At 40.0% G+C, this 27,734-nt stretch overlaps 1 protein-coding gene across 1 annotated transcript in view; it reads left to right on the plus strand.

Moving 5' to 3' along the window:
* Positions 1-14,367: 14,367 nt before the first annotated feature.
* The window catches only part of LOC128644119 (centlein-like), a gene marked incomplete at its 5' end in the record, with an annotated part of 74,910 nt that continues 61,543 nt past the window's right edge, over positions 14,368-27,734 (plus strand). Inside the window, one exon of the mRNA XM_053696833.1 lies at positions 14,368-14,591. Within this exon, the coding sequence (XP_053552808.1) occupies positions 14,368-14,591 (224 nt within the window). The remainder of the gene's footprint in view (positions 14,592-27,734) is intronic.

Genomic DNA, 27,734 nt, shown 5'->3' on the forward strand with positions numbered 1-27,734 from the left:
GGTCCTATCCATGTTCTGGAGCTCAGGGATATCTTCAAGGCTCTGCAAGCTTGGCCTTGGCTTCTTATGGTCCTATTTATCCGCTTTCAGTCAGGCAACATAATGACTGTACCATATATAAACCATCAAGCTGGCACCCACAGTTCTCTTGCAATGCAAGAAGTATATCACATTTTAAAATTGGGCAGAGAAGAACCAATGCACTTTTTCAGCTAGTCACATTCCAGGAGTGGACAACTGAGAGGTGGACTATCTGAGTCGTCAGTCTCTCTACTTGGAGGAGTGGTCTCTCAATCAGGATATTTTGAGCAGTCTGATAGCTCACTGGGGATGCCCAAAGATAGGTTTGATGGCATCCCACCATAATCACATACTGCCAAGATAAGGCTTGAGGTCTCGAGATCTCCATGAGGAACTGGTCGATGCCTAGACTGCTCCTTGGCGGTATCAGATAGTGTACTTTTTTCCTGCTAATAGTTCTTCTTTTGAGGGTGGTAGCCCATCTTAAACAGGAGATGGTGTCAGCTATCCTCATTGCTTCAGTGTGGCCCAGAAGGACTTGGTATGCCGACCTAGTTCAGTTGTCCAGTGCTCCTCCTTGGCGCCTCCCGCTGCATCCAGGTCTTCTAATACATGGTCCTTTATTTTATTAAAACCTACAATCACTCAACTTAACTGAATAGAGATTGAATGGTTAATTCTTTCTCAGAAAAGATTTCTTTCATGTAATTAGCAAGAGTCCATGAGCTAGTGACGTATGGGATATACATTCCTACCAGGAGGAGCAAAGTTTCCCAAACCTCAAAATGCCTATAAATACACCCCTCACCACACCCACAATTCAGTTTTTACAAACTTTGCCTCCGATGGAGGTGGTGAAGTAAGTTTGTGCTAGATTCTACGTTGATATGCGCTCCGCAGCAAGTTGGAGCCCGGTTTTCCTCTCAGCGTGCAGTGAATGTCAGAGGGATGTGATGAGAGTATTGCCTATTTGAATGCAGTGATCTCCTTCTAAGGGGTCTATTTCATAGGTTCTCTGTTATCGGTCGTAGAGATTCATCTCTTACCTCCCTTTTCAGATCGACGATATACTCTTATATATACCATTACCTCTACTGATTCTCGTTTCAGTACTGGTTTGGCTATCTACTATATGTAGATGAGTGTCCTGGGGTAAGTAAGTCTTATTTTCTGTGACACTCCTAGCTATGGTTGGGCACTTTGTTTATAAGTTCTAAATATATGTATTCAAACATTTATTTGCCTTGACTCAGAATGTTCAACTTTCCTTATTTCATATAGTCAGTTTCATATTTGGGATAATGCATTTTAATTTAACATTTCTTCTGTTATGTGTGATCAGTCCACGGGTCATCATTACTTCTGGGATATAACTCCTCCCCAACAGGAAATGCAAGAGGATTCACCCAGCAGAGCTGATATAGCTCCTCCCCTCTACGTCAGTCCCAGTCATTCTCTTGCACCCAACAACTAGATAGGATGTGTGAGAGGACTATGGTGATTATACTTAGTTTTTTATGACTTCAATCAAAAGTTTGTTATTTTACAATAGCACCGGAGCGTGTTATTACTTCTCTGGCAGAGTTTGAAGAAGAATCTACCAGAGTTTTTTACTATGATTTTAACCGGAGTAGTTAAGATCATATTGCTGTTCTCGGCCATCTGAGGGAGGTAAAAGCTTCAGATCAGGGGACAGCGGGCAGATGAATCTGCATTGAGGTATGTAGCAGTTTTTATTTTCTGAATGGAATTGATGAAAAAATCCTGCCATACCGTTATAATGACATGTATGTATACACTTCAGTATTCTGGGGATGGTATTTCACCGGAACTACTCTGTTAAAGGTCACTAATCCTTTTAATAAGTATTTGTCATGTTAAACGTTTTTGCTGGAATGTAGAATCGTTTACATTGCTGAGGTACTGAGTGAATAAATATTTGGGCATTATTTTCCACTTGGCAGTTGTTTGCTTTAATTGTGACAGTTTCGTTTCTCTTCACTGCTGTGTGTGAGAGGGAGGGGCCGTTTTTGGCGCTCTTTGCTACGCATCAAAAATTTCCAGTCAGCTACTCTTATATTTCCTGCATGATCCGGTTCATCTCTGACAGATCTAAGGGGTCTTCAAACTTCTTTGAAGGGAGGTATATTCTCTCAGCAGAGCTGTGAGAATTTTATATTGACTGTGAATAAAAACGTTTGCTCTGTAATTTTTATTTCAAATTTAATTATTGTTATTTTACTAATGGGAACAAAACCTTTGCTAAAAGTTGTGTTGTTTTAAAGTTTGATGCTATAACTGTTTTTCAGTTCATTATTTCAACTGTCATTTAATCGTTTAGTACCTCTTTGAGGCACAGTACGTTTTTGCTAAAAAAGATTATAACCAGGTTGCAAGTTATTGCTAGTGTGTTAAACATGTCTGACTCAGAGGAAGATATCTGTGCCATTTGTTCCAATGCCAAGGTGGAGCCCAATAGAAATTTATGTACTAACTGTATTGATGCTACTTTAAATAAAAGTCAATCTGTACAATGTGAACAAATTTCACCAAACTGCGAGGGGAGAGTTATGCCGACTAACTCGCCTCACGCGGCAGTACCTGCATCTCCCGCCCGGGAGGTGCGTGATATTATGGCGCCTAGTACATCTGGGCGGCCATTACAGATAACATTACATGATATGGCTACTGTTATGACTGAAGTTTTGTCTAAATTACCAGAACTAAGAGGCAAGCGCGATCACTCTGGGGTGAGAACAGAGTGCGCTGACAATACTAGGGCCATGTCTGATACTGCGTCACAGCTTGCAGAGCATGAGGACGGAGAGCTTCATTCTGTGGGTGACGGTTCTGATCCAAACAGATTGGATTCAGATATTTCAAATTTTAAATTTAAATTGGAGAACCTCCGTGTATTACTAGGGGAGGTCTTAGCAGCTCTCAATGATTGTAACACCGTTGCAATACCAGAGAAACTGTGTAGGTTGGATAAATACTTTGCGGTACCGGCGAGTACTGACGTTTTTCCTATACCTAAGAGATTAACTGAAATTGTTACTAAGGAGTGGGATAGACCTGGTGTGCCGTTCTCACCCCCTCCAATATTTAGAAAAATGTTTCCAATAGACGCCACCACTCGGGACTTATGGCAAACGGTCCCTAAGGTGGAGGGAGCAGTTTCTACTTTAGCTAAGCGTACCACTATCCCGGTGGAGGATAGCTGTGCTTTTTCAGATCCAATGGATAAAAAATTAGAGGGTTACCTTAAGAAAATGTTTGTTCAACAAGGTTTTATATTGCAACCCCTTGCATGTATCGCGCCGATTACGGCTGCGGCAGCATTTTGGATTGAGTCTCTGGAAGAGAACCTTAGTTCATCTACGCTAGACGACATTATGGACAGGCTTAGAGTCCTTAAACTAGCTAATTCATTCATTTCGGAGGCCGTAGTACATTTAACCAAACTTACGGCTAAGAACTCAGGATTCGCCATACAGGCACGTAGGGCACTGTGGCTAAAATCCTGGTCAGCTGATGTTACTTCTAAGTCCAAATTACTTAATATACCTTTCAAGGGGCAGTCTTTATTTGGGCCCGGTTTGAAAGAAATTATCGCTGACATTACAGGAGGTAAGGGCCACGCCCTACCTCAAGACAAAGCCAAAGCTAAGGCTAGACAGTCTAATTTTCGTCCCTTTCGGAATTTCAAAACAGGAGCAGCATCAACCTCCACTGCACCAAAACAGGAAGGAGCTGTTGCTCGTTACAGGCAAGGCTGGAAACCTAACCAGTCCTGGAACAAGGGCAAACAGGCCAGGAAACCTGCTGCTGCCCCAAAGACAGCATGAACCGAGAGCCCCCGATCCGGGACCGGATCTAGTGGGGGGCAGACTTTCTCTCTTCGCCCAGGCCTGGGCAAGAGATGTTCAGGATCCCTGGGCGCTAGAGATCATATCTCAGGGATACCTTCTAGACTTCAAATTATCTCCCCCAAGAGGGAGATTTCATCTGTCAAGGTTGTCAACAAACCAGATAAAGAGAGAAGCGTTTCTACGCTGTGTACAAGATCTGTTATTAATGGGAGTGATCCATCCGGTTCCGCAGTCGGAACAAGGACAAGGGTTCTACTCAAACCTGTTTGTGGTTCCCAAAAAAGAGGGAACTTTCAGGCCAATCTTAGATTTAAAGATTCTAAACAAATTCCTAAGAGTTCCATCGTTCAAAATGGAAACTATTCGGACAATCTTACCCATGATCCAAAAGGGTCAGTACATGACCACAGTGGATTTAAAAGATGCTTACCTTCACATACCGATTCACAAAGATCATCACCGGTATCTAAGGTTTGCCTTCCTAGACAGGCACTACCAGTTCGTAGCTCTTCCATTCGGATTGGCTACGGCCCCAAGAATCTTCACAAAGGTTCTGGGTGCCCTTCTGGCGGTACTAAGACCGCGAGGGATTTCGGTAGCTCCGTACCTAGACGACATTCTAATACAAGCTTCAAGCTTTCAAACTGCCAAGTCTCATACAGAGTTAGTTCTGGCATTTCTAAGGTCGCATGGATGGAAAGTGAACGAAAAGAAGAGTTCTCTTTTTCCTCTCACAAGAGTTCCATTCTTGGGGACTCTTATAGATTCTGTAGAAATGAAGATTTACCTGACAGAAGACAGGTTAACAAAGCTTCAAGATGCATGCCGTGTCCTTCATTCCATTCAACACCCGTCAGTAGCTCAATGCATGGAGGTGATCGGCTTAATGGTAGCGGCAATGGACATAGTACCTTTTGCACGCCTACACCTCAGACCGCTGCAATTGTGCATGCTAAGTCAGTGGAATGGGGATTACTCAGATTTGTCCCCTACTCTGAATCTGAATCAAGAGACCAGAAATTCTCTTCTATGGTGGCTTTATCGGCCACACCTGTCCAGGGGGATGCCATTCAGCAGGCCAGACTGGACAATCGTAACAACAGACGCCAGCCTACTAGGCTGGGGCGCTGTCTGGAATTCTCTGAAGGCTCAGGGATTATGGAATCAGGAGGAGAGTCTCCTTCCAATAAACATTCTGGAATTGAGAGCAGTTCTCAATGCCCTTCTGGCTTGGCCCCAATTAACAACTCGGGGGTTCATCAGGTTTCAGTCGGACAATATCACGACTGTAGCTTACATCAACCATCAGGGAGGGACAAGGAGCTCCCTAGCAATGATGGAAGTATCAAAGATAATTCGCTGGGCAGAGTCTCACTCTTGCCACCTGTCAGCAATCCACATCCCGGGAGTGGAGAACTGGGAGGCGGATTTCTTGAGTCGCCAGACTTTTCATCCGGGAGAGTGGGAACTTCATCCGGAGGTCTTTGCCCAAATACTTCGACGTTGGGGCAAACCAGAGATAGATCTCATGGCGTCTCGCCAGAACGCCAAACTTCCTCACTACGGGTCCAGATCCAGGGATCCGGGAGCGGTTCTGATAGATGCTTTGACAGCACCTTGGAACTTCGGGATGGCTTATGTGTTTCCACCCTTCCCGCTGCTTCCTCGATTGATTGCCAAAATCAAACAGGAGAGAGCATCTGTGATTCTAATAGCGCCTGCATGGCCACGCAGGACTTGGTATGCAGATCTAGTGGACATGTCATCCTGTCCGCCTTGGTCTCTACCTCTAAGACAGGACCTTCTGATACAGGGTCCATTCAAACATCAAAATCTAACTTCTCTGAAACTGACTGCTTGGAAATTGAACGCTTGATTTTATCAAAACGTGGTTTTTCTGAGTCGGTTATTGATACCCTGATACAGGCTAGGAAGCCTGTTACCAGAAAGATTTACCATAAAATATGGCGCAAATACCTATACTGGTGTGAATCCAAACGTTACTCCTGGAGTAAGGTTAGGATCCCTAGGATATTGTCTTTTCTACAAGAAGGTTTAGAAAAGGGTTTATCGGCTAGCTCATTAAAGGGACAGATCTCAGCTCTGTCCATCTTGTTACACAGGCGTCTGTCAGAAAATTCAGACATCCAGGCCTTTTGTCAGGCTTTAGCTAGGATCAAGCCTGTGTTTAAAACTGTTGCTCCGCCATGGAGTTTAAACTTAGTTCTTAACGTTTTACAGGGTGTTCCGTTTGAACCCCTTCATTCCATTGATATAAAATTGTTATCTTGGAAAGTTCTATTTTTAATGGCTATTTCCTCGGCTCGAAGAGTCTCTGAGTTATCAGCCCTACATTGTGATTCTCCTTATCTGATCTTTCACTCAGACAAGGTAGTTCTGCGTACTAAACCTGGGTTCTTACCTAAGGTTGTCTCTAACAGGAATATCAATCAAGAGATTGTTGTTCCATCCTTGTGTCCAAATCCTTCTTCAAAGAAGGAACGTCTTCTACACAATCTGGATGTAGTTCGTGCCCTCAAGTTCTACTTGCAGGCAACTAAAGATTTTCGCCAAACTTCTTCCCTGTTTGTCGTTTATTCTGGACAGAGGAGAGGTCAAAAAGCTTCTGCTACCTCTCTCTCTTTTTGGCTTCGTAGCATAATACGTTTAGCCTATGAGACTGCTGGACAGCAGCCTCCTGAAAGAATTACAGCTCATTCCACTAGAGCTGTGGCTTCCACTTGGGCCTTTAAGAATGAGGCCTCTGTTGAACAGATTTGCAAGGCTGCAACTTGGTCTTCGCTTCATACTTTTTCCAAATTTTACAAATTTGACACTTTTGCTTCTTCGGAGGCTATTTTTGGGAGAAAGGTTCTTCAGGCAGTGGTTCCTTCTGTATAATGAGCCTGCCTATCCCTCCCGTCATCCGTGTACTTTTGCTTTGGTATTGGTATCCCAGAAGTAATGATGACCCGTGGACTGATCACACATAACAGAAGAAAACATAATTTATGCTTACCTGATAAATTCCTTTCTTCTGTTGTGTGATCAGTCCACGGCCCGCCCTGTTTTTAAGGCAGGTAAATATCTTTTAAATTATACTCCAGTCACCACTTCACCCTTGGTTACTCCTTTCTCGTTGATTCTTGGTCGAATGACTGGGACTGACGTAGAGGGGAGGAGCTATATCAGCTCTGCTGGGTGAATCCTCTTGCATTTCCTGTTGGGGAGGAGTTATATCCCAGAAGTAATGATGACCCGTGGACTGATCACACAACAGAAGAAAGGAATTTATCAGGTAAGCATAAATTATGTTTTTTTCTTACCTTAAAATTTGACTTTTTCCCTGTGGGCTGTTAGGCTCGCGGGGGCTGAAAATGCTTCATTTTATTGCGTCATTCTTGGCGCGGACTTTTTTGGCGCAAAAATTCTATTTCCGTTTCCGGCGTCATACGTGTCGCCGGAAGTTGCGTCATTTTTTGACGTTATTTTGCGCCAAAAATGTCGGCGTTTCGGATGTGGCATCATTTTTGGCGCCAAAAAGCATTTAGGCGCCAAATAATGTGGGCGTCTTATTTGGCGCGAAAAAATATGGGCGTCACTTTTGTCTCCACATTATTTAAGTCTCATTTTTTATTGCTTCTGGTTGCTAGAAGCTTGTTCTTTGGCATTTTTTCCCATTCCTGAAACTGTCATTTAAGGAATTTGATCAATTTTGCTTTATATATATGTTGTTTTTTCTCTTACATATTGCAAGATGTCTCACGTTGCATCTGAGTCAGAAGATACTACAGGAAAATCGCTGTCAAGTGCTGAATCTACCAAAGCTAAGTGTATCTGCTGTAAACTTTTGGTAGCTATTCCTCCAGCTGTTGTTTGTATTGATTGTCATGACAAACTTGTTAAAGCAGATAATATTTCCTTTAGTAAAGTACCATTGCCTGTTGCAGTTCCTTCAACATCTAAGGTGCAGAATGTTCCTGATAACATAAGAGATTTTGTTTCTGAATCCATAAAGAAGGCTATGTCTGTTATTTCTCCTTCTAGTAAACGTAAAAAATCTTTTAAAACTTCTCTCCCTACAGATGAATTTTTAACTGAACATCATCATTCTGATTCTGATGATTCCTCTGGTTCAGAGGATTCTGTCTCAGAGGTTGATGCTGATAAATCTTCATATTTATTTAAAATGGAATTTATTCGTTCTTTACTTAAAGAAGTCCTAATTGCTTTAGAAATAGAGGATTCTGGTCCTCTTGATACTAAATCTAAACGTTTAAATAAGGTTTTTAAAACTCCTGTAGTTATTCCAGAAGTTTTTCCTGTCCCTGATGCTATTTCTGCGGTAATTTCCAAAGAATGGGATAATTTGGGTAATTCATTTACTCCTTCTAAACGTTTTAAGCAATTATATCCTGTGCCGTCTGACAGATTAGAATTTTGGGACAAGATCCCTAAAGTTGATGGGGCTATTTCTACCCTTGCTAAACGTACTACTATTCCTACTTCAGATGGTACTTCGTTTAAGGATCCTCTAGATAGGAAAATTGAGTACTTTCTAAGAAAAGCTTATCTGTGTTCAGGTAATCTTCTTAGACCTGCTATATCTTTGGCTGATGTTGCTGCAGCTTCAACTTTTTGGTTGGAAACTTTAGCGCAACAAGTAACACATCGTGATTCTCATGATATTATTATTCTTCTTCAACATGCTAATAATTTTATCTGTGATGCCATTTTTGATATTATCAGAGTTGATGTCAGGTTTATGTCTCTAGCTATTTTAGCTAGAAGAGCTTTATGGCTTAAAACTTGGAATGGTGATATGGCTTCTAAATCAACTTTACTTTCCATTTCTTTCCAGGGTAACAAATTATTTGGTTCTCAGTTGGATTCCATTATTTCAACTGTTACTGGTGGGAAAGGAACTTTTTTACCACAGGATAAAAAATCTAAAGGTAAAAACAGGGCTAATAATCGTTTTCGTTCCTTTCGTTTCAACAAAGAACAAAAGCCTGATCCTTCATCCTCAGGAGCAGTTTCAGTTTGGAGACCATCTCCAGTCTGGAATAAATCCAAGCCAGCTAGAAAGGCAAAGCCTGCTTCTAAGTCCACATGAAGGTGCGGCCCTCATTCCAGCTCAGCTGGTTGGGGGCAGGTTATGTTTTTTCAAGGAAATTTGGTTCAATTCTGTTCACAATCTTTGGATTCAGAGCATTGTTTCAGAAGGGTACAGAATTGGTTTCAAGTTGAGACCTCCTGCAAAGAGATTTTTTCTTTCCCGTGTCCCAGTAAATCCAGTAAAAGCTCAAGCATTTCTGAAATGTGTTTCAGATCTAGAGTTGACTGGAGTAATTATGCCAGTTCCAGTTCCGGAACAGGGGATGGGGTTTTATTCAAATCTCTTCATTGTACCAAAGAAGGAGAATTCTTTCAGACCAGTTCTGGATCTAAAAATATTGAATCGTTATGTAAGGATACCAACGTTCAAGATGGTAACTGTAAGGACTATCTTACCTTTTGTTCAGCAAGGGAATTATATGTCCACAATAGATTTACAGGATGCATATCTGCATATTCCGATTCATCCAGATCATTATCAGTTCCTGAGATTCTCGTTTCTGGACAAGCATTACCAGTTTGTGGCTCTGCCGTTTGGCCTAGCTACAGCTCCAAGAATTTTTACAAAGGTTCTCGGTGCCCTGCTGTCTGTAATCAGAGAACAGGGTATTGTGGTATTTCCTTATTTGGACGATATCTTGGTACTTGCTCAGTCTTTACATTTAGCAGAATCTCATACGAATCGACTTGTGTTGTTTCTTCAAGATCATGGTTGGAGGATCAATTTACCAAAAAGTTCTTTGATTCCTCAGACAAGGGTAACCTTTCTGGGTTTCCAGATGGATTCAGTGTCCATGACTCTGTCTTTAACAGACAAGAGACGTCTAAAGTTGATTACAGCTTGTCGAAACCTTCAGTCACAATCATTCCCTTCGGTAGCCTTATGCATGGAAATTCTAGGTCTTATGACTGCTGCATCGGACGCGATCCCCTTTGCTCGTTTTCACATGCGACCTCTTCAGCTCTGTATGCTGAAGCAATGGTGCAAGGATTACACGAAGATATCTCAATTAATATCTTTAAAACCGATTGTTCGACACTCTCTAACATGGTGGACAGATCACCATCGTTTACTTCAGTTTTGGCCTCTTCTGAAGAGAGAATCGTTCATTTGTTTTCAGACAGACAATGTCACAACTGTGGCATACATCAATCATCAAGGAGGGACTCACAGTCCTCTGGCTATGAAAGAAGTATCTCGAATTTTGGTTTGGGCGGAATCCAGCTCCTGTCTAATCTCTGCGGTTCATATCCCAGGTATAGACAATTGGGAAGCGGATTATCTCAGTCGCCAAACGTTGCATCCGGGCGAATGGTCTCTTCACCCAGATGTATTTCTTCAGATTGTTCAAATGTGGGAACTTCCAGAAATAGATCTGATGGCGTCCCATCTAAACAAGAAACTTCCCAGGTATCTGTCCAGATCCCGGGATCCTCAGGCGGAGGCAGTGGATACATTATCACTTCCTTGGAAGTATCATCCTGCCTATATCTTTCCGCCTCTAGTTCTTCTTCCAAGAGTAATCTCCAAGATTCTGAAGGAATGCTCGTTTGTTCTGCTGATAGCTCCGGCATGGCCTCACAGGTTTTTGTATGCGGATCTTGTCCGGATGGCCTCTTGCCAACCGTGGACTCTTCCGTTAAGACCAGACCTTCTGTCACAAGGTCCTTTTTTCCATCAGGATCTGAAATCCTTAAATTTAAAGGTATGGAGATTGAACGCTTGATTCTTGGTCAAAGAGGTTTCTCTGACTCTGTGATTAATACTATGTTACAGGCTCGTAAATCTGTATCTCGAGAGATATATTATAGAGTCTGGAAGACTTATATTTCTTGGTGTCTTTCTCACCATTTTTCCTGGCATTCTTTTAGAATACCGAGAATTTTACAGTTCCTTCAGGATGGTTTAGATAAGGGTTTGTCCGCAAGTTCTTTGAAAGGACAAATCTCTGCTCTTTCTGTTCTTTTTCACAGAAAGATTGCTATTCTTCCTGATATTCATTGTTTTGTACAAGCTTTAGTTCGTATAAAACCTGTCATTAAGTCAATTTCTCCTCCTTGGAGTTTGAATTTGGTTCTGGGAGCTCTTCAAGCTCATCCGTTTGAACCTATGCATTTATTGGACATTAAATTACTTTCTTGGAAAGTTTTGTTCCTTTTGGCCATCTCTTCTGCCAGAAGAGTTTCTGAATTATCTGCTCTTTCTTGTGAGTCTCCTTTTCTGATTTTTCATCAGGATAAGGCGGTGTTGCGAACTTCTTTTGAATTTTTACCTAAAGTTGTGAATTCCAACAACATTAGTAGAGAAATTGTGGTTCCTTCATTATGTCCTAATCCTAAGAATTCTAAGGAGAAATCGTTGCATTCTTTGGATGTTGTTAGAGCTTTGAAATATTATGTTGAAGCTACGAAATCTTTTCGTAAGACTTCTAGTCTATTTGTTATCTTTTCCGGTTCTAGAAAAGGCCAGAAAGCTTCTGCCATTTCTTTGGCATCTTGGTTGAAATCTTTAATTCATCTTGCCTATGTTGAGTCGGGTAAAACTCCGCCTCAGAGAATTACAGCTCATTCTACTAGGTCAGTTTCTACTTCCTGGGCGTTTAGGAATGAAGCTTCGGTTGACCAGATCTGCAAAGCAGCAACTTGGTCCTCTTTGCATACTTTTACTAAATTCTACCATTTTGATGTATTTTCTTCTTCTGAAGCAGTTTTTGGTAGAAAAGTACTTCAGGCAGCGGTTTCAGTTTGAATCTTCTGCTTATGTTTTTTGTTAAACTTTATTTTGGGTGTGGATTATTTTCAGCAGGAATTGGCTGTCTTTATTTTATCCCTCCCTCTCTAGTGACTCTTGTGTGGAAAGATCCACTTCTTGGGTAGTCATTATCCCATACGTCACTAGCTCATGGACTCTTGCTAATTACATGAAAGAAAACATAATTTATGTAAGAACTTACCTGATAAATTCATTTCTTTCATATTAGCAAGAGTCCATGAGGCCCGCCCTTTTTTTGTGGTGGTTATGATTTTGTATAAAGCACAATTATTCCAATTCCTTATTTTATATGCTTTCGCACTTTTTTATCACCCCACTTCTTGGCTATTCGTTAAACTGAATTGTGGGTGTGGTGAGGGGTGTATTTATAGGCATTTTGAGGTTTGGGAAACTTTGCCCCTCCTGGTAGGAATGTATATCCCATACGTCACTAGCTCATGGACTCTTGCTAATATGAAAGAAATGAATTTATCAGGTAAGTTCTTACATAAATTATGTTTTTGTGACTAATTGATACTTTAATAAAGGCTTGCAAGCATGTAACAAGGAAGATTTACCATAAGGTATGGAAGGTTTACCTATCATGGTGTTCAGCTAAGGGTTACTCCTGGCATTCTGTGAGGATTCCTTGTATTCTACAGTTTCTCCAGGAGGGTCTGGATAAGGGTTTATCTGCTAGTTCGATCTAGGGTCAGATTTCAGTGTTGCTTCATTGGAAACTGACTCATCTTCCAGATAATCAGTCCTTTATTTAGACCCTGGGGAGGATTCACCCTGTGATTAATTCTATCTCTTCGCCATGGAGACTTAAGTTGGTTTTTAGGGTGTTACAACTCCCTCCCGTTGGGCCAATGCATAATTTGAATAATCTTCCAAGGTCCTCTTTTTGTTTGCTATTTCCTCTGCTCAGAGAGCTATTGGCTTTATCTTGTAATCCTACATATTTAGTATTTGACCAGGATAAGGCTGTCTTACGAACAGTGCCTGGTTTCTCCTAAATTAGTTTCACCTGAGAATATTAATCAGCTGGTCATTGTTACTTCCGTTTGTCCTAATCTCAAGTCTTCTAAGGAGAGCCTTCTGCATGACATAGATGTAGTTAGGGCATTGAAGTTCTATTTGAAAGCTACTAAGGATTTTTGTCACTCCAGCTTGTTTGTAGTGTAGGCTGGCAAGCTCAAGGGCCAAAGGGCTACTGCAATATCCTTATTGTTGGTAGAGGAGTCTTATCCATCAAGCTTACTTGGAGGCGGGTCAGCAACATCCTGCTAGGATTACTGACCATTCTACTCGTTTAGTTTCCATTTCATGGGCTTTCCGGAAAGTGGCATCTGTAGAACAGATATGCAGGGCCGTAACTTGGTACTTCTTACATATGTTCACAAAGTTTTATCGGTTTGATGATTTTGCCTCGGCTGAGGCAGCATTTGGTAGGAACGTCCCAACACGCAGTAGTGCCTGGTAAATAGGTGCCTTTCTTTTGCCCCACACAGTTTTTTTGTGGACTCTACACCTTGCGTATTGGTTCCAAAAAGTAAGGTTGTGGACTAGCACATCCATTAGAAAGAAAACATAATTTATTCTTACCTGATAAATTTCTTTCTTGGTTGTGAGAGTCCACAAATCCGCCCATATCTTTTTGATGGTGGCGGTTTGCACCTCTTATCCCCACTTATCTTTTTTTACTTTCCTTTACTCTCTTTACTTGGGAAGTAGGAAGGATACTTTAAAGCTCTGGTGTGGGGTGTTTTTGCCTCCTCCTGGTGACCAGGTGTTGAATTTCCATGAGTAAGGTTGTGAACTCTCACAACCAAGCAAGACAGAAATGTATCGGGTAAGAAAAAAGTATGTTTTTTTTCTCATTGTTTCAAATTCATGAAGGCACCACTGCCTCTCCCTCTGCCTCTTTCCCCTGCCCCCCAGATACACACTCACATTAATCCCTTCCTCATTGAAATGTGGTTGGCTTCAGGAGCATTCACAGCCAGTCTAGAGCCAGTAAAAGTGTATAGAATAGATGTGCACCTTTGGAGGACAGTAAAAAGTGTGAGAAACAGTAGTGCCTTTGATTTTGTCAAAAGAAGAGGAGGGACAGCTGTCTGACCACGAATAGTACTGTATTATACCTTCCCTTACTTCACAGTGGCCATGTTGCTGTGAGATGTTAATTTTGTTACTACATTCACAGCTTCATACAGATTTTGAGTTCTTTAATTATTTAAAAAATATTCTAAAATCTACAGGACATTCTCTGAATATAAATTTTGATTTTTAAGATTCCATCCATGTGACCAGTGTATGCTTAATAACAATTTATGTTGCTTTTACTTTTTTGTTTCTATCTGTTTAGATTTACAATGTACATTTGTTAAGCTTAAAATAAATTAAAATAATGTTTCATATTATTACTTTCCCTAAACCAAGTATGCCACATAATAATTGTACTGATTTTTTCTTTTTTTATTGAAAACAATGCCATATTTACATTATTTACTGTTGTCAAATAGGATTCGGTTGTAGAACAACAAAATTACATTAATTACTAATTTAAACAAAGCAATTTGACTCTTCTTTTTTCTATAGTACAAAGGGAAAAGAAAAACAAGACTACTTCTTTTAAGCAAGGAATTTCCATGACTTCTTTACGGGACAGAATTGCATCCTTACAACATAAAGTCACTGTATTACAGAGAGGAAAACGGGCAGCCACAGAGTCTGCCAATGAATTCAAGAAAGCTAAAATAGAGTTAGCAGCTGAACTGCATCTGGCACACCAAAGACTTCTAATCAGCAAGCAGATGTTAAAGGTAAGGAATGTTCTTTGCTTAGCTTGTAACAGGAAGATTATTACAGAAATAATTACTATGCTGTAATAAGCAAAACCCATCAATAAAGTGTTATTTCTTCAATTTTTTTACTTCCACTAAAGTTAAACAGGCATATTTATTTAAAGGGACAGTCAAGTCAAACTTTCAGGATTCAGATAGGGCATGGAATTTTAAACAACTTGCCAAATTACTTTCATCATCACATTTGCTTTGTTTTCTTGGTATTCTTAGTTGAAAGCTAAAGCTAGGTAGTCTCATGCAAATTTCTTATCCCTTGAAGATTGCCTCTTATCTGAATGCATTGGCAGTTTTTCACAGCTGGAGCATGTGTGCCATATAGATAACATTGTGCTCATGCCCGTGGAGTTACTTATGAGAGTTACTTATGAGTGGTCACTGATTGGCTAAAATGCAAGTCTGTTAAAAGAACTGAAATAAGGGGGCAGTCTGATACAAGGTAATCACAGAGGTTAAAAGTGTATTAATATAACAGTGTTGGTTATGCAAAACTGGGGAATAGGTAATAAAGGGATTATCTATCTTTTTAAACAATAAAAAATCTGGACAGTCCCTTTAACTGTATTTATCAATTTGACATTTTTTTTCAGATAAAGGCGATTATAGCAAATGCTCTATTTCCAAGTCATGTGCCGATTAAAACAATCAACAAAATAGACAATCCTTCACTATTCAACTATTCTGTCAACTGACAGTACGTAGAATCTGCATTTTCATACTATATATTAATAAATTTTTTGCACTATTTACCATATAATTTTGAATCATCCATTTGTAATCACTGATTAGCGTAATCACTCTAAAAGCATTCGCTAAGAAAACCTGTCTGGAAAGACATAAATAGCCCGAAAAAAACACCTTATCAGGTGCCGTGTACACCATTTACTAAAATATGTGCACGATTTACTAAAATGTGCGCATGATTTACTAAATTGTGTCCATGATTTACAAAATTGTGCCCATGATTTGCTAAAATGTGCTCATGATTTACCAAAATGTGCTCTTGAAGGCAGTCCCCCTGTTTGTATAAAGGTATTATATACCTTATGTAGAAATCTATTTAGGGAGTGGTGCTATGCATAGAGCATATATTCGAATGAATCATTGAGAGTTATTAATTTATCTAAGTTACCCTTATCACAGGAACATATCTCAGTACTTTCCAAAGGCTTGTCTTTCTGTCCATCTAATGATGTTGACAAATTTGAAATTATCAAAGATGTACAACTATATATAAGGAAATGACTTCTTAAAAAACACTTTTCACAGAATCCTAATGAGGTAGGGTGGACTGAAGAGAAACTTCTGACATTAAATGACTTAGAAAGTCTATTGACAGAATCTGATATACCTACACCAGAAAGGTTGAGAAATAAATTGAGTAATACATTCACTTTTGTACCAACAATTATAAATGCCCCACAATTAGAAACCTTTAGGAATCTGGCATGCCATGACATCACCACTTTAAAATTATCTCTGAAACATCACAATCTCACATACAGAGAACATTTGGCAGTCCAGGAAATGAAACAATGGGATGGAGGCGGTGATTTGTGGTTCAGATAAAGAAGGTAACATTGTTATCTGGCCATTGGAAATGTATTTAAATGAAGCCTTTAAACAACTTAAGGGCAGAAGTTGCTACTCAAAACTTTTACACATTCCAATAGGAGGATATTTAAAAAATATATACCAATATGTTAAATCAGGCATTTAAAGATGGGATAATCACTCAAAAAGAAAAAAAAGATTCCTAAATGTAGAAAAACCCAAGATAGCAACGTTTTATCTGGTACTTAAAGTACACAAAAACTTAGACACCTCCAGGCAGACCTATAGTCTCTGGTATTGGCTGCCTGACGGAGAAGGCAAGCCAATATGTACACTATATGCTACGCCAATATGTCCAAAAATTGCCTTCATATGTTCAAGACACCATGCAAGTACTGCAGAGATTAGATAACCTTAATCTAAATGAATCCACATGGTTGGTCACTACAGATGTGGAATCACTTTATACCTCCATTGATCACAAAAAGGGAATACAGGCTGTGAAATATTTTTTAGAACAAAATTCAGAAGAAGGTTCAGATCATGACAGATTTGTTATGAAATTATTGGAATTTATACTGGGTTACAATTTTTTCATGTGTATATATAGCCTTACAGCAAAGTAAGGGGGCGCTAGTGATAGTATAGATAGTGATATTAATCTATATACTCTTTAAAAAGTGCAAATTGGTAATTGTGTATACAATACAAATAAAAAAAAAAAATAAAAAAAAATAAAAGAAAAATGAAATAAAATCCTCTCAAATGAGGGAAGTCCAAATATAATTACAAAATCAAGGCAAAAATAAGTCCTTTTCAAAACCAAGTGGAAAAGCCCTGTGGTGGCTGCCTCCTCCTCGTCGACTGGTCCGGGTATAACTATGAGGAATAAAAGAAAATAGAGGGGCGCCTCATGTGTAGGATCAACAGATATAAAAATCAGTAATAACAGTAGTAGAGCCAAATGGGTACTCACACACTTCACAAGCACACCAATGTGCTGGTAGTAGCAGGCTGCAGATTCAAATAGGTGTGGCAGCTCACCTCTCAGGTAGTACTGTGATGCTGGAGATGGAAAAGGAGACACAGAAAAAAAGCACTACATGTGCAGACTGTTAAAGATATAACAAACAATATTTTCAGTGGTACAGATGGTTACTCACATACTCTATGAGCACACTTATGTGCTGGTAGAAACAAGCTGCAAATTTTTGGCAGGTGTAGCAGCTCACCCCAGATCAGATTTCTTAATGCTGTAATCAAATGGCTCCAATAGGTAACACAAAGTCCCAAAAAGGTAGAGAGACTCTTATGTATCAGCAGGGCAGTAGGTAAGTAAAGATATCCACTCAAAGGCGTATTTCCAGTAAAATACAAATATTTATTAAAAACAAAAGTTAAAAAACACAACAGAACAATTGCTGTGTTAGGTGGATAAAAAAGGGGTTTTGCACCGTTTCATCAGGCATAAAATTGTTCTGTTGTGTTTTTTAACTTTTGTTTTTAATAAATATTTGTATTTTACTGGAAATACGCCTTTGAGTGGATATCTTTACCTACCTACTGCCCTGCTGATACATAAGAGTCTCTCTACCTTTTTGGGACTTTGTGTTACCTATTGGAGCCATTTGATTACAGCATTAAGAAATCTGATCTGGGGTGAGCTGCTACACCTGCCTAAAATTTGCAGCTTGTTTCTACCAGCACATAAGTGTGCTCATAGAGTATGTGAGTAACCATCTGTACCACTGAAAATATTGTTTGTTATATCTTTAACAGTCTGCACATGTAGTGCTTTTTTTCTGTGTCTCCTTTTCCATCTCCAGCATCACAGTACTACCTGAGAGGTGAGCTGCCACACCTATTTGAATCTGCAGCCTGCTACTACCAGCACATTGGTGTGCTTGTGAAGTGTGTGAGTACCCATTTGGCTCTACTACTGTTATTACTGATTTTTATATCTGTTGATCCTACACATGAGGCGCCTCTCTATTTTCTTTTATTCCTTACAATTTTTTCATATTTGACAATCAATTTTACCTCAAACAGTCATGAAACAGTCATGGGGACTATTTGTGCTCCCACCTATGCCAATTTACTTCTTGGTTGGTGGGCGGCAGAATTTGTATTTACAGAAAATAACATCAAATATACAGATAACATTCTCCTATGGATAAGTTTAATCAATAATATCTTCTTTATATGGGAAGGTTCATATTTGGAGTTACAGGAATTTCTGAATCTACTGAAGCAAAACAATTTAAACATGAAATTGACATCAAATTGATATCAAACAAAGATAAACTTTTTGGATCTAACAATCTGTAAAAAAAAGAGGGGAACATCAGTACTGACTTATATAGAAAACCTACAGCCACAAACAGTTTACTATTCAGTACATATACAGTCGTATGCAAACGTTTAGGCATCCCTGACAATTTCCATGATTTTCCTTTATAAATAATTGGGTGTTTAGATCAGCAATTTCATTTTGATCTATCAAATAACTGAAGGACACAGTAATATTTCAGTAGTGAAATGAGGTTTATTGGATTAATAGAAAATGTGCAATATGCATCAAAACGAAATTAGACAGGTGCATACATTTGGACACCCCAACAGAAATATTGCATCAATATTTAGTAGAGCCTCCTTTAGCAGAAATAACAGCCTCTAGAAGCTTCCTATAGCCTGGAATGAGTGTCTGGATTCTGGATGAAGGTATTTTGAACCATTCCTCCTTGCAAAACATCTTCAGTTCAGTTAGGTTTGATGGTTGCCGAGCATGGACAGCCCACTTCACATCACCTCACAGATTTTCAATGATATTCAGGTCTGGGGACTGGGATGGCCATTCCAGAACATTGTACTTGTTCTGCTGCATAAATGCCAGAGTAGATTTTGAGCAGTGTTTTGGGTCGTGGTCTTGTTGAAATATCCAGCTCCGGCGTAACTTCAACTTTGTGACTGATTCCTCTACTTTATTCTCAAGTATCTGCTGATATTGAGTGGAATCCATTCACCCTCAACTTTAACAAGATTCCCAGTACCGGCACTGGCCACACAGCCCCACAGCATGATGGAACATCCACCAAATTTTACTAAGGCTAGCAAGTGTTTGTCTTGGAACGCTGTGTTCTTTTGCTGCCATGCATAACACCCCTTGTTATGACCAAATAACTCAATCTTTGTTTCATCAGTCCACAGCACCTTCTTCCAAAATGAAGCTAACTTGTCCAAATGTGTGTTTGCATGACTCAAGTGTTTGTGGCGTGTGTGCAGAAAAGGCTTCTTCAGCATTACTCTCCCATACGCTGAATTGTTGAACAATGCACAGTGACACCATCTGCAGCAAGATGATGTTGTAGGTCTTTGGAGGTGGTCTGTGGGCTGTTTTTGACCATTCTCACCATCCTTTGCTTCTCCAATATTTTACTTCTGGCCTTAACAAGAACTGCGCCTGTGGTCTTCCATTTCCTCACTATGTTCCTCACAGTGGACACTGACAGCTTAAATCTCTGTAGCCTTCCCCTAAACCATAATGTTGAACAATCTTTGTTTTTAGGTCACTTGAGAGTTGTTTTGAGGCCCCCATGTTGCCAATCTTCAGAGGAGAGTCAAAAAGAACAACAACTTGCATTTGGCCATCTTAAATACCTTTTCTCATGATTGGATGCACCTGTCTATGAAGTTCAAGGCTTAATGGGCTCACCAAATCAATTGTGTGTTCCAATTAATTAGTGCTACGTACTTACAGGTATTCAAATCAACAAAATGACAAGGGCGCCCAAATTTATGCACCTGTCTACTTTCATTTTGATGCATATTGCACATTTTCTGTTAATCCAATAAACCTTGTTTCACTACTGAAATATTACTGTGTCCTTCAGTTATTTGATAGATCAAAATGAAATTGCTGATCCAAACACCCAATTATTTATAAATCAAAATCATGGAAATTGTCAGGGGTGCCTAAACTTTTTGCATACGACTGTATATATGGATACAATTCTACACTAGATGGATATGCATCATAGGATTAACAAATCATATCAGGGATCCCAAATGGCAAATATCCGATACCCTAGGGAGTTTCTACCCACATTTCCCACTATCTGGATGACATTCATAACAGGTACAGAACAACAAGCTTTTATTCATAGGGACAGATTGCTGCTATGCTTGAACAAACATTGATAACTTCTCAGTTATGACAATAGTGTTCATTCCCCAACACATATAATGATGTTCTTGAAGGAAGAGTTTAGAATCAGGTATTTCTGCCACAATACAAGAAAATGTACCTTAAGACATAATTGTCAGTGAGAATATGGATGACCCATCTATGGAAATTGCCATTTTCTATTCACATAGTCAAGTTGGCAAGAGGGCATTTCCAGTATTTTCAACTTAATTTAAGCAGCAGAAAGGACCAAAATTGCATCAGGTAATGAGTGGGGCTCAGAGCTTATTCTGCTAGAGCTGTATCTAGTATCTATTGGGCAACAAAAGAAGATTGGCTGTTTGTCAGTCTGCAGAAGCAAAATTTAACTGAAAAGTTTTATGTGCAGTTGCGTTCCATTAAGTTTTTTAAATTGTTTTATTCTCTCATTGCTTTTAGTATCCACTGAGCCAAGATATCTGAAAATTAAATGCAATATTTTCATATTTTGGCTGACATCCCTAGAAAACATTCACTAGGATACATTAATTTGAATTTACACTGAAATGTTTGGACATTTACTAAGAAGGAGGAAAAGGGGTCTAAATATAATCTAGTTAAAAAAGTTGGAGAGAAGTCTTGTCCAGCCCCCAAAGGGGGAATAGGTTCTTCACTGAGAGATGTTGCATAGGAATATGAGCCAGGATATGGAAATATATGTATATATTGGCCCCCCTGGTAATACTTACCAGTGAAACCCCCTCTCCAGAGGGGCGTGGACAGAACTATCCACTCCCCTCATTTAGCACATAAAGCCTCTAGTGGGACACCACCCCTTCCTCCTCCTAGTTCTGTCCAGCCTGCAGGGCTTATATTTGATTGTTAATTTCTACTTTTCTTTCCTATGACATGGAGAGTCCACTACGTCATTCCAATTACTAGTGGGATAGTTAACTCCTGGCCAGCAGGAGAAGGCAAAGAGCACCCCAGCAAAGCTGTTAAGTATAACTGTCTTATCCATAATCCCCAGTCATTCTCTTTGCCTCTGTCAATGGAGTTTGTGCGAAGACGGTGTCTGAAGAATTTAATCTTTTTATGGGTAATTTTCCCTGCAAACAAGGATTAGGGGCTTTGCATGTCAATCTCTTTAGTAAGAGTAATGGTGGCTGTTAGCAGTTAGAAAGCGGCAAGGTTGTCTTTGCTTTTGTTTCTAACATTATTGCTACCCCTTCATAGCAAGCCAGGGTTGGTTACTGCTCTTTCTCCTCAGGTCCCTGTCGGCTATCAGAAAGGGCTTTCAAGCCTGAAGCTGCTGTAACTGCTCGACAGCAGAAGACCCTGGAGGGTAAGTCATTTTCATATATTTTTTACAGGAAGATTTATAGAAGACAGGACTGGAAGATCAGGGACTTAGTGGGACCTGTTACCTCCTGAAGGGGTTCTCATTTATTACTACATATTACTGTTCTTCAGCTTTTTTGTTTTTTTTTTGTAAATTTGTTTTTATTGAGAAATAAATATTGCATATACAAACTTCATGCAGTTTCAATTGAACAGTGCTCAGAAACATAATAGTTGATAATAAGCTTATTGTACAGAAACAAAATTGTCATGTTAATTAGTAAAACACGAAACAAATGCGTGACAAAAAAACCTCGGTTTTAGTATGGTATAATAGATTATATCACTTTATATAGCAAAACTGAGGGATAAGTTTTCCCCTATTTGAAATAAAGCAGCCACTCTTGGACCACTGCAAATCAGATAAAATTAGGGAGGGGAACAAAATGGAAATAGAGTGGAGGGGCCTCTTGTGGACCCATTTTCTAAGATTAAAAGGCAAAATGATAAGGGAACCATCATACCTACAGATTTCTAAAGTTAAACCACCGGGACAGGATTCTCATATACATAAAGGTTGGGGGAGGGAGAGAGGGAGAAAAAGGGGGTGGGGGACAAGGAGGATAGGAGTGTGCTTAGTACTTAAACTAGGTCGATTTTTGTAGGTCATTATTGTCTTCAGGGACAAGGTCTCAGATTAGGCATCACTAGAGGATGAGTTAGGCTTCCAGTCAGTATTGTTTTGTTCCTTCCAGTCTGACCAAACCAATTCAAATAAGTCAGAATTGTTTAATTTATAGAAGATGTCCTTCTCTATGGTGTATATATATATATATATATATATATATATATATATATATATCTGTAGCCCAGCTAGGGATGACTCCTTTTTCCATGAACAAGCTATAGCATGTTTGATGGTCATATATAAGTATATGAAAATGTAAGTATGGTGTTTGGGCAAAGCATGAAGGTGTAAGTGCAGGAGGGCTGAAGCAGGCGACCTAGAGAGGAAAATTCCAATACGAAAAAGGGTTGCAAAGCATTGCCACCACAAAGGTTGAATCACAGGGTACTCCCACCAGACATGCAGCGCATTACCTCTATGCCCGCATTTCCTCCAACACTCGGGAGACGCACTCGGGAACATCTTTGCTAACCTAGTAGGTACATAGTACCAATGGGATAAAAGTGTGAAGTATACTTCATACAGCGTTGTGCAATGAATGGCCTTCTGAGTCCAGGGCCACCACTAGAAATTTTGGGGCCCCTGACTCAACCATTGATCAGGGCCCCCCCCCCCCCCTCCTTTGACATGTGCAATTTTTGACCAAGTGACTAAAATGTATATGCACTTTATTCTTAATTGTCTATTTAAACTTGGAAATGTTGTAAAGGTAGTAACATACACACAGACACACTCATACACTGAAACACACAAACACACTCACACATAAGGATTCACATATAGACACTCTAGCAAACACGCAAAGAAACACACTCAGACACAGAAACCCAAACAGACACTTAGCACTTGTTTACATTGACCTGACAAGTAATGAGGTAAACTACAGTTTTGTAAAAAAAGGAGATTTAGAAAAGAAAATATGGAGTTCTGATTATCTTTTTGTAAAGGAAGATGACAGCTAAATTATGACAACAGCATGCAGTGGCTGAAAGGAAGGGCCCTGAACTGCCTAAACAATAATTTAAAGGTTAAATGGTGGAGTGGTTACTTCCGGAAAGGTCTTGTTAGTCTCAAAGTCTGTAGAAAAATGTGAATAATTAGTAGTAAGGTCAAAATGTCCTAAAAAGGAACAGACAATGGACACACACCAACTCAAACACAAACTTACACATACACCCAAGGAAACACAGACAGAGACAGCCTCAGAAAACACACAAAGACATATACACACATACACACACAGAGACACCCACAGAAAACACACAAAGACACACACACAGACAACCACATGAAAAACACAGAAAGACATACATACACACACCCTCACTGAGACATCCACAGAAAATACAGACATACATACATACATACATACACACAAACACCCTCACAGAAACACCCATAGAAAAAGCTCAGATATATGCACACACCCTCACAGACATCCACAGAAAATGCACAAAGACATACACACGGTAACACCCACCCTCACAGAGAGACCCACAGATAAAAAATACATACACATAGAGACACAAACCAAAGCACAAAGACATAAACACATACACCCACAGAAACACTCACAGGAGGAAACATTTATGCACCTTGCATCCCCTAAATCAACAGTGTGTAACATGCATGATAAAAAAAAAATGCAGAAATTAAGAGATCACTTTTTAAAGAATCATATTTGTAAATGTGCAAACAAAAATAATTCTGTGAATTCAAAATTGTACATTAATGAGCTGGGTAGATGGCTAGATAAAGAAAAGTACCTTTAAAAGGTTGACATATGTTTGTTTGTTTTTTTCCCATTTTCCCCAACCAAGAGCACCACTTCAAATATAGTGTACAAATTTTCCCATCTGTCAGCTGTACTTATGGATTTTGAAAATGCTGTACTCTATATGGTCTTGGTGGGACCATAAGCTGTGGTACTCATACCATTAGATCTGGTTAAATGCAGGATTTAGGCTTGTTGGTATGTATTTCAAAACTAAGTCAGCTGTAGTGTAAACTGAACAGTTTTAAGTTAACCTGTCTCATTTCAAACACTGAGCAATCTTAGGCCTAGATTTGGAGTTTTGTCGGTAAGGACCCGCATAGCTAACGCCGGCTTTTTTCTGGCCGCACCATAAAAATAACTCTGGTATTGAGAGTCCACATAAAGGCTGCGTTAGGCTCCAAAAAAGGAGCGTAGAGCATTTTAAACGCAGCTTCAACTCTCAATACCAGAGTTGCTTACGCAAGCGGCCAGCCTCAAAAACGTGCTCGTGCACGATTCCCCCATAGAAAACAATGGGGCTGTTTGAGCTGAAAAAAAACCTAACACCTGCAAAAAAGCCGCGTTCAGCTCTTAACGCAGCCCCATTGTTTGCTATGCGGAAACACCTCCTAAGTCTGCACCTAACACCCTAACATGTACCCCGAGTCTAAACATTCCTAACCTTACACTTATTAACCCCTAATCTGCCGTCCCCGCTATCGCTGACACCTGCATTTTATTTTTAACCCCTAATCTGCCGCTCCGTAAACCGCCGCTACTTACATTATCCTTATGTACCCCTAATCTGCTGTCCCTAACACCGCCGACCCCTATATTATATTTATTAACCCCTAATCTGCCCCCCACAACGTCGCCTCCACCTGCCTACACTTATTAACCCCAATCTGCCGACCGGACCGCACCGCTATTATTATAAAGTTATTAACCCCTAATCCGCCTCACTAACCCTATAATAAATAGTATTAACCCCTAATCTGCCCTCCCTAACATCGCCGACACCTAACTTCAAACATTAACCCCTAATCTGCCGACCGGAGCTCACCGCTATTCTAATAAATGTATTAACCCCTAAAGCTAAGTCTAACCCTAACACTAACACCCCCCTAAATTAAATATAATTTTATTCTTACGAAATAAATTAACTCTTATTAAATAAATTATTCCTATTTAAAGCTAAATACTTACCTGTAAAATAAATCCTAATATAGCTACAATATAAATTATAATTACATTGTAGCTATTTTAGGATTAATATTTATTTTACAGGCAACTTTGTAATTATTTTAACCAGGTACAATAGCTATTAAATAGTTAAGAACTATTTAATAGTTACTTAGTTAAAATAATTAGAAAATTACCTGTAAAATAAATCCTAACCTAAGTTACAATTAAACCTAACACTATACTATCATTAAATTAATTAAATAAAATACCTACAATTACCTACAATTACACCTAACACTACACTATCAATAAATTAATTAAATACAATACCTACAAATAAATACATTTAAATAAACTAACTAAAGTACAAAAAATAAAAAAGAACTAAGTTACAAAAAATAAAAAAATATTTACAAACATAAGAAAAATATTACAACAATTTTAAACTAATTACACCTACTCTAAGCCCCCTAATAAAATAACAAAGCCCCCCAAAATAAAAAAATGCCCTACCCTATTCTAAATTACTAAAGTTCAAAGCTCTTTTACCTTACCAGCCCTGAACAGGGCCCTTTGCGGGTTATGCCCCAAGAAGTTCAGCTCTTTTGCCTGTAAAAAAAAACATACAATACCCCCCCCCAACATTACAACCCACCACCCACATACCCCTAATCTAACCCAAACCCCCCTTAAATAAACCTAACACTAAGCCCCTGAAGATCTTCCTACCTTGTCTTCACCCTGCCAGGTTCACCGATCGGTCCAGAAGAGCTCCTCCGATGTCCTGATCCAAGCCCAAGCGGGGGGCTGAAGAGGTCCATGATCCGGCTGAAGTCATCATCCAAGCGGGAGCTGAAGAGGTCCATGATTCGGCTGAAGTCTTCATCCAAGCGGGGCAGAAGAGGTCTTCCATCCAATTGAAGTCTTCATCCAAGCGGGATCTTCTATGGTCATCCATCCGGAGCGGAGCGGCAGGATCCTGAAGACCTCCGACGCGGAACATCCATCCTGGCCGAGGACTGAACGACGAATGACGGTTCCTTTAAATGACGTCATCCAAGATGGCGTCCCTCGAATTCCGATTGGCTGATAGGATTCTATCAGCCAATCGGAATTAAGGTAGGAATATTCTGATTGGCTGATGGCATCAGCCAATCAGAATCAAGTTCAATCCGATTGGCTGATTGGATCAGCCAATCGGATTGAACTTGATTCTGATTGGCTGATTCCATCAGACAGTCAGAATATTCCTACCTTAATTCCGATTGGCTGATAGAATCCTATCAGCCAATCGGAATTCGAGGGACGCCATCTTGGATGATGTCATTTAAAGGAACCGTCATTCGTCGTTTTTTTTTTTTTTTTAGTTCTTGCCTCATGGGGCCCCCCTGGCTCATTGGGCCCCTGACAGGAGTCACCCCTGTCACCCCCTGATGTCGGCCCTGTCCTGCTCCATCACCAATTTGGGAGAGCTGCTTGTAAGAATCTCGGGATGTCGTAGTCCACAAGTCCGACACTAGGTTGACCCCCAGTTGCCCCCATTTATTGGGGTGGGAGTCCCGTAGACTCGAGAGGAGACCCGGAATAGAAGTAATAGGGGAAGGGTGTGGGGCAATATTAGGGTGGTGTCTGATTTTGTCCCAAAAATCTAGGCATCCCATGACAACTGGATTAATTAACTCCAACTCTCTACGACAATGCTGTGGAGTCCAGATTAGGTCTCGTAGGCTAAGATGGTGTGGTAAGGAGGCTTGCTCAATTGATCTCCATTTGGAGCAAGAGTGCAATTTTGTGTAATGTGCCAAACAGGGTGACGGCCTGAATCTGGGGGTCAGCTCTTATTTGTTCCGCTAAGGGCTCGATTGATAGGGCAAACAACAGTGGAGACAGGGGACAACCCTGCCTAGTTCCATTTGTGATGGCAAAAGAGGAAGAACGGAAACCTAGACCACCAACCGAAGCTGTAGGAGTCGAATAGAGGGCTTTGACTGCCCCTATAAACTCACCAGGGAGACTGTTCTTCAGTTTTACTGTGGCTGAGCAGCTACAAAGGGAAATTTTGCCGCTTTCCAAAGCAGGGTATTTCTATTGCTAACCTTGCTCTTATGGTGTGTGAGGAGAGGGTTATGTTGTTACTTTATTTCTCACTTATCTGTCCTTCTCCGGCCATTTTTATGGTCCTTATAGTGCTCTGAGGACTTATTTTCTTTTGTTTTTATTGCAATTGCCAGTATGTTGCCAAAATAAGTAGCCAATGACAAGGTGCTGAATGCAGGTGGCTCTCTGGCCAGTGATATACAAATGTTTTGTGCATGTGTTTACTGCAGGAGAGATGACCAGTGTGCACATGTACACTGACAAATGTTGCATATTAGTAAGTGATTAACAGAAGTATGTGCAGTGGTAATGTTGATGTTG

Source organism: Bombina bombina, unplaced genomic scaffold, assembly GCF_027579735.1.
Source record: "Bombina bombina isolate aBomBom1 unplaced genomic scaffold, aBomBom1.pri scaffold_934, whole genome shotgun sequence".
Taxonomy (NCBI): Eukaryota; Metazoa; Chordata; class Amphibia; order Anura; family Bombinatoridae; genus Bombina; species Bombina bombina.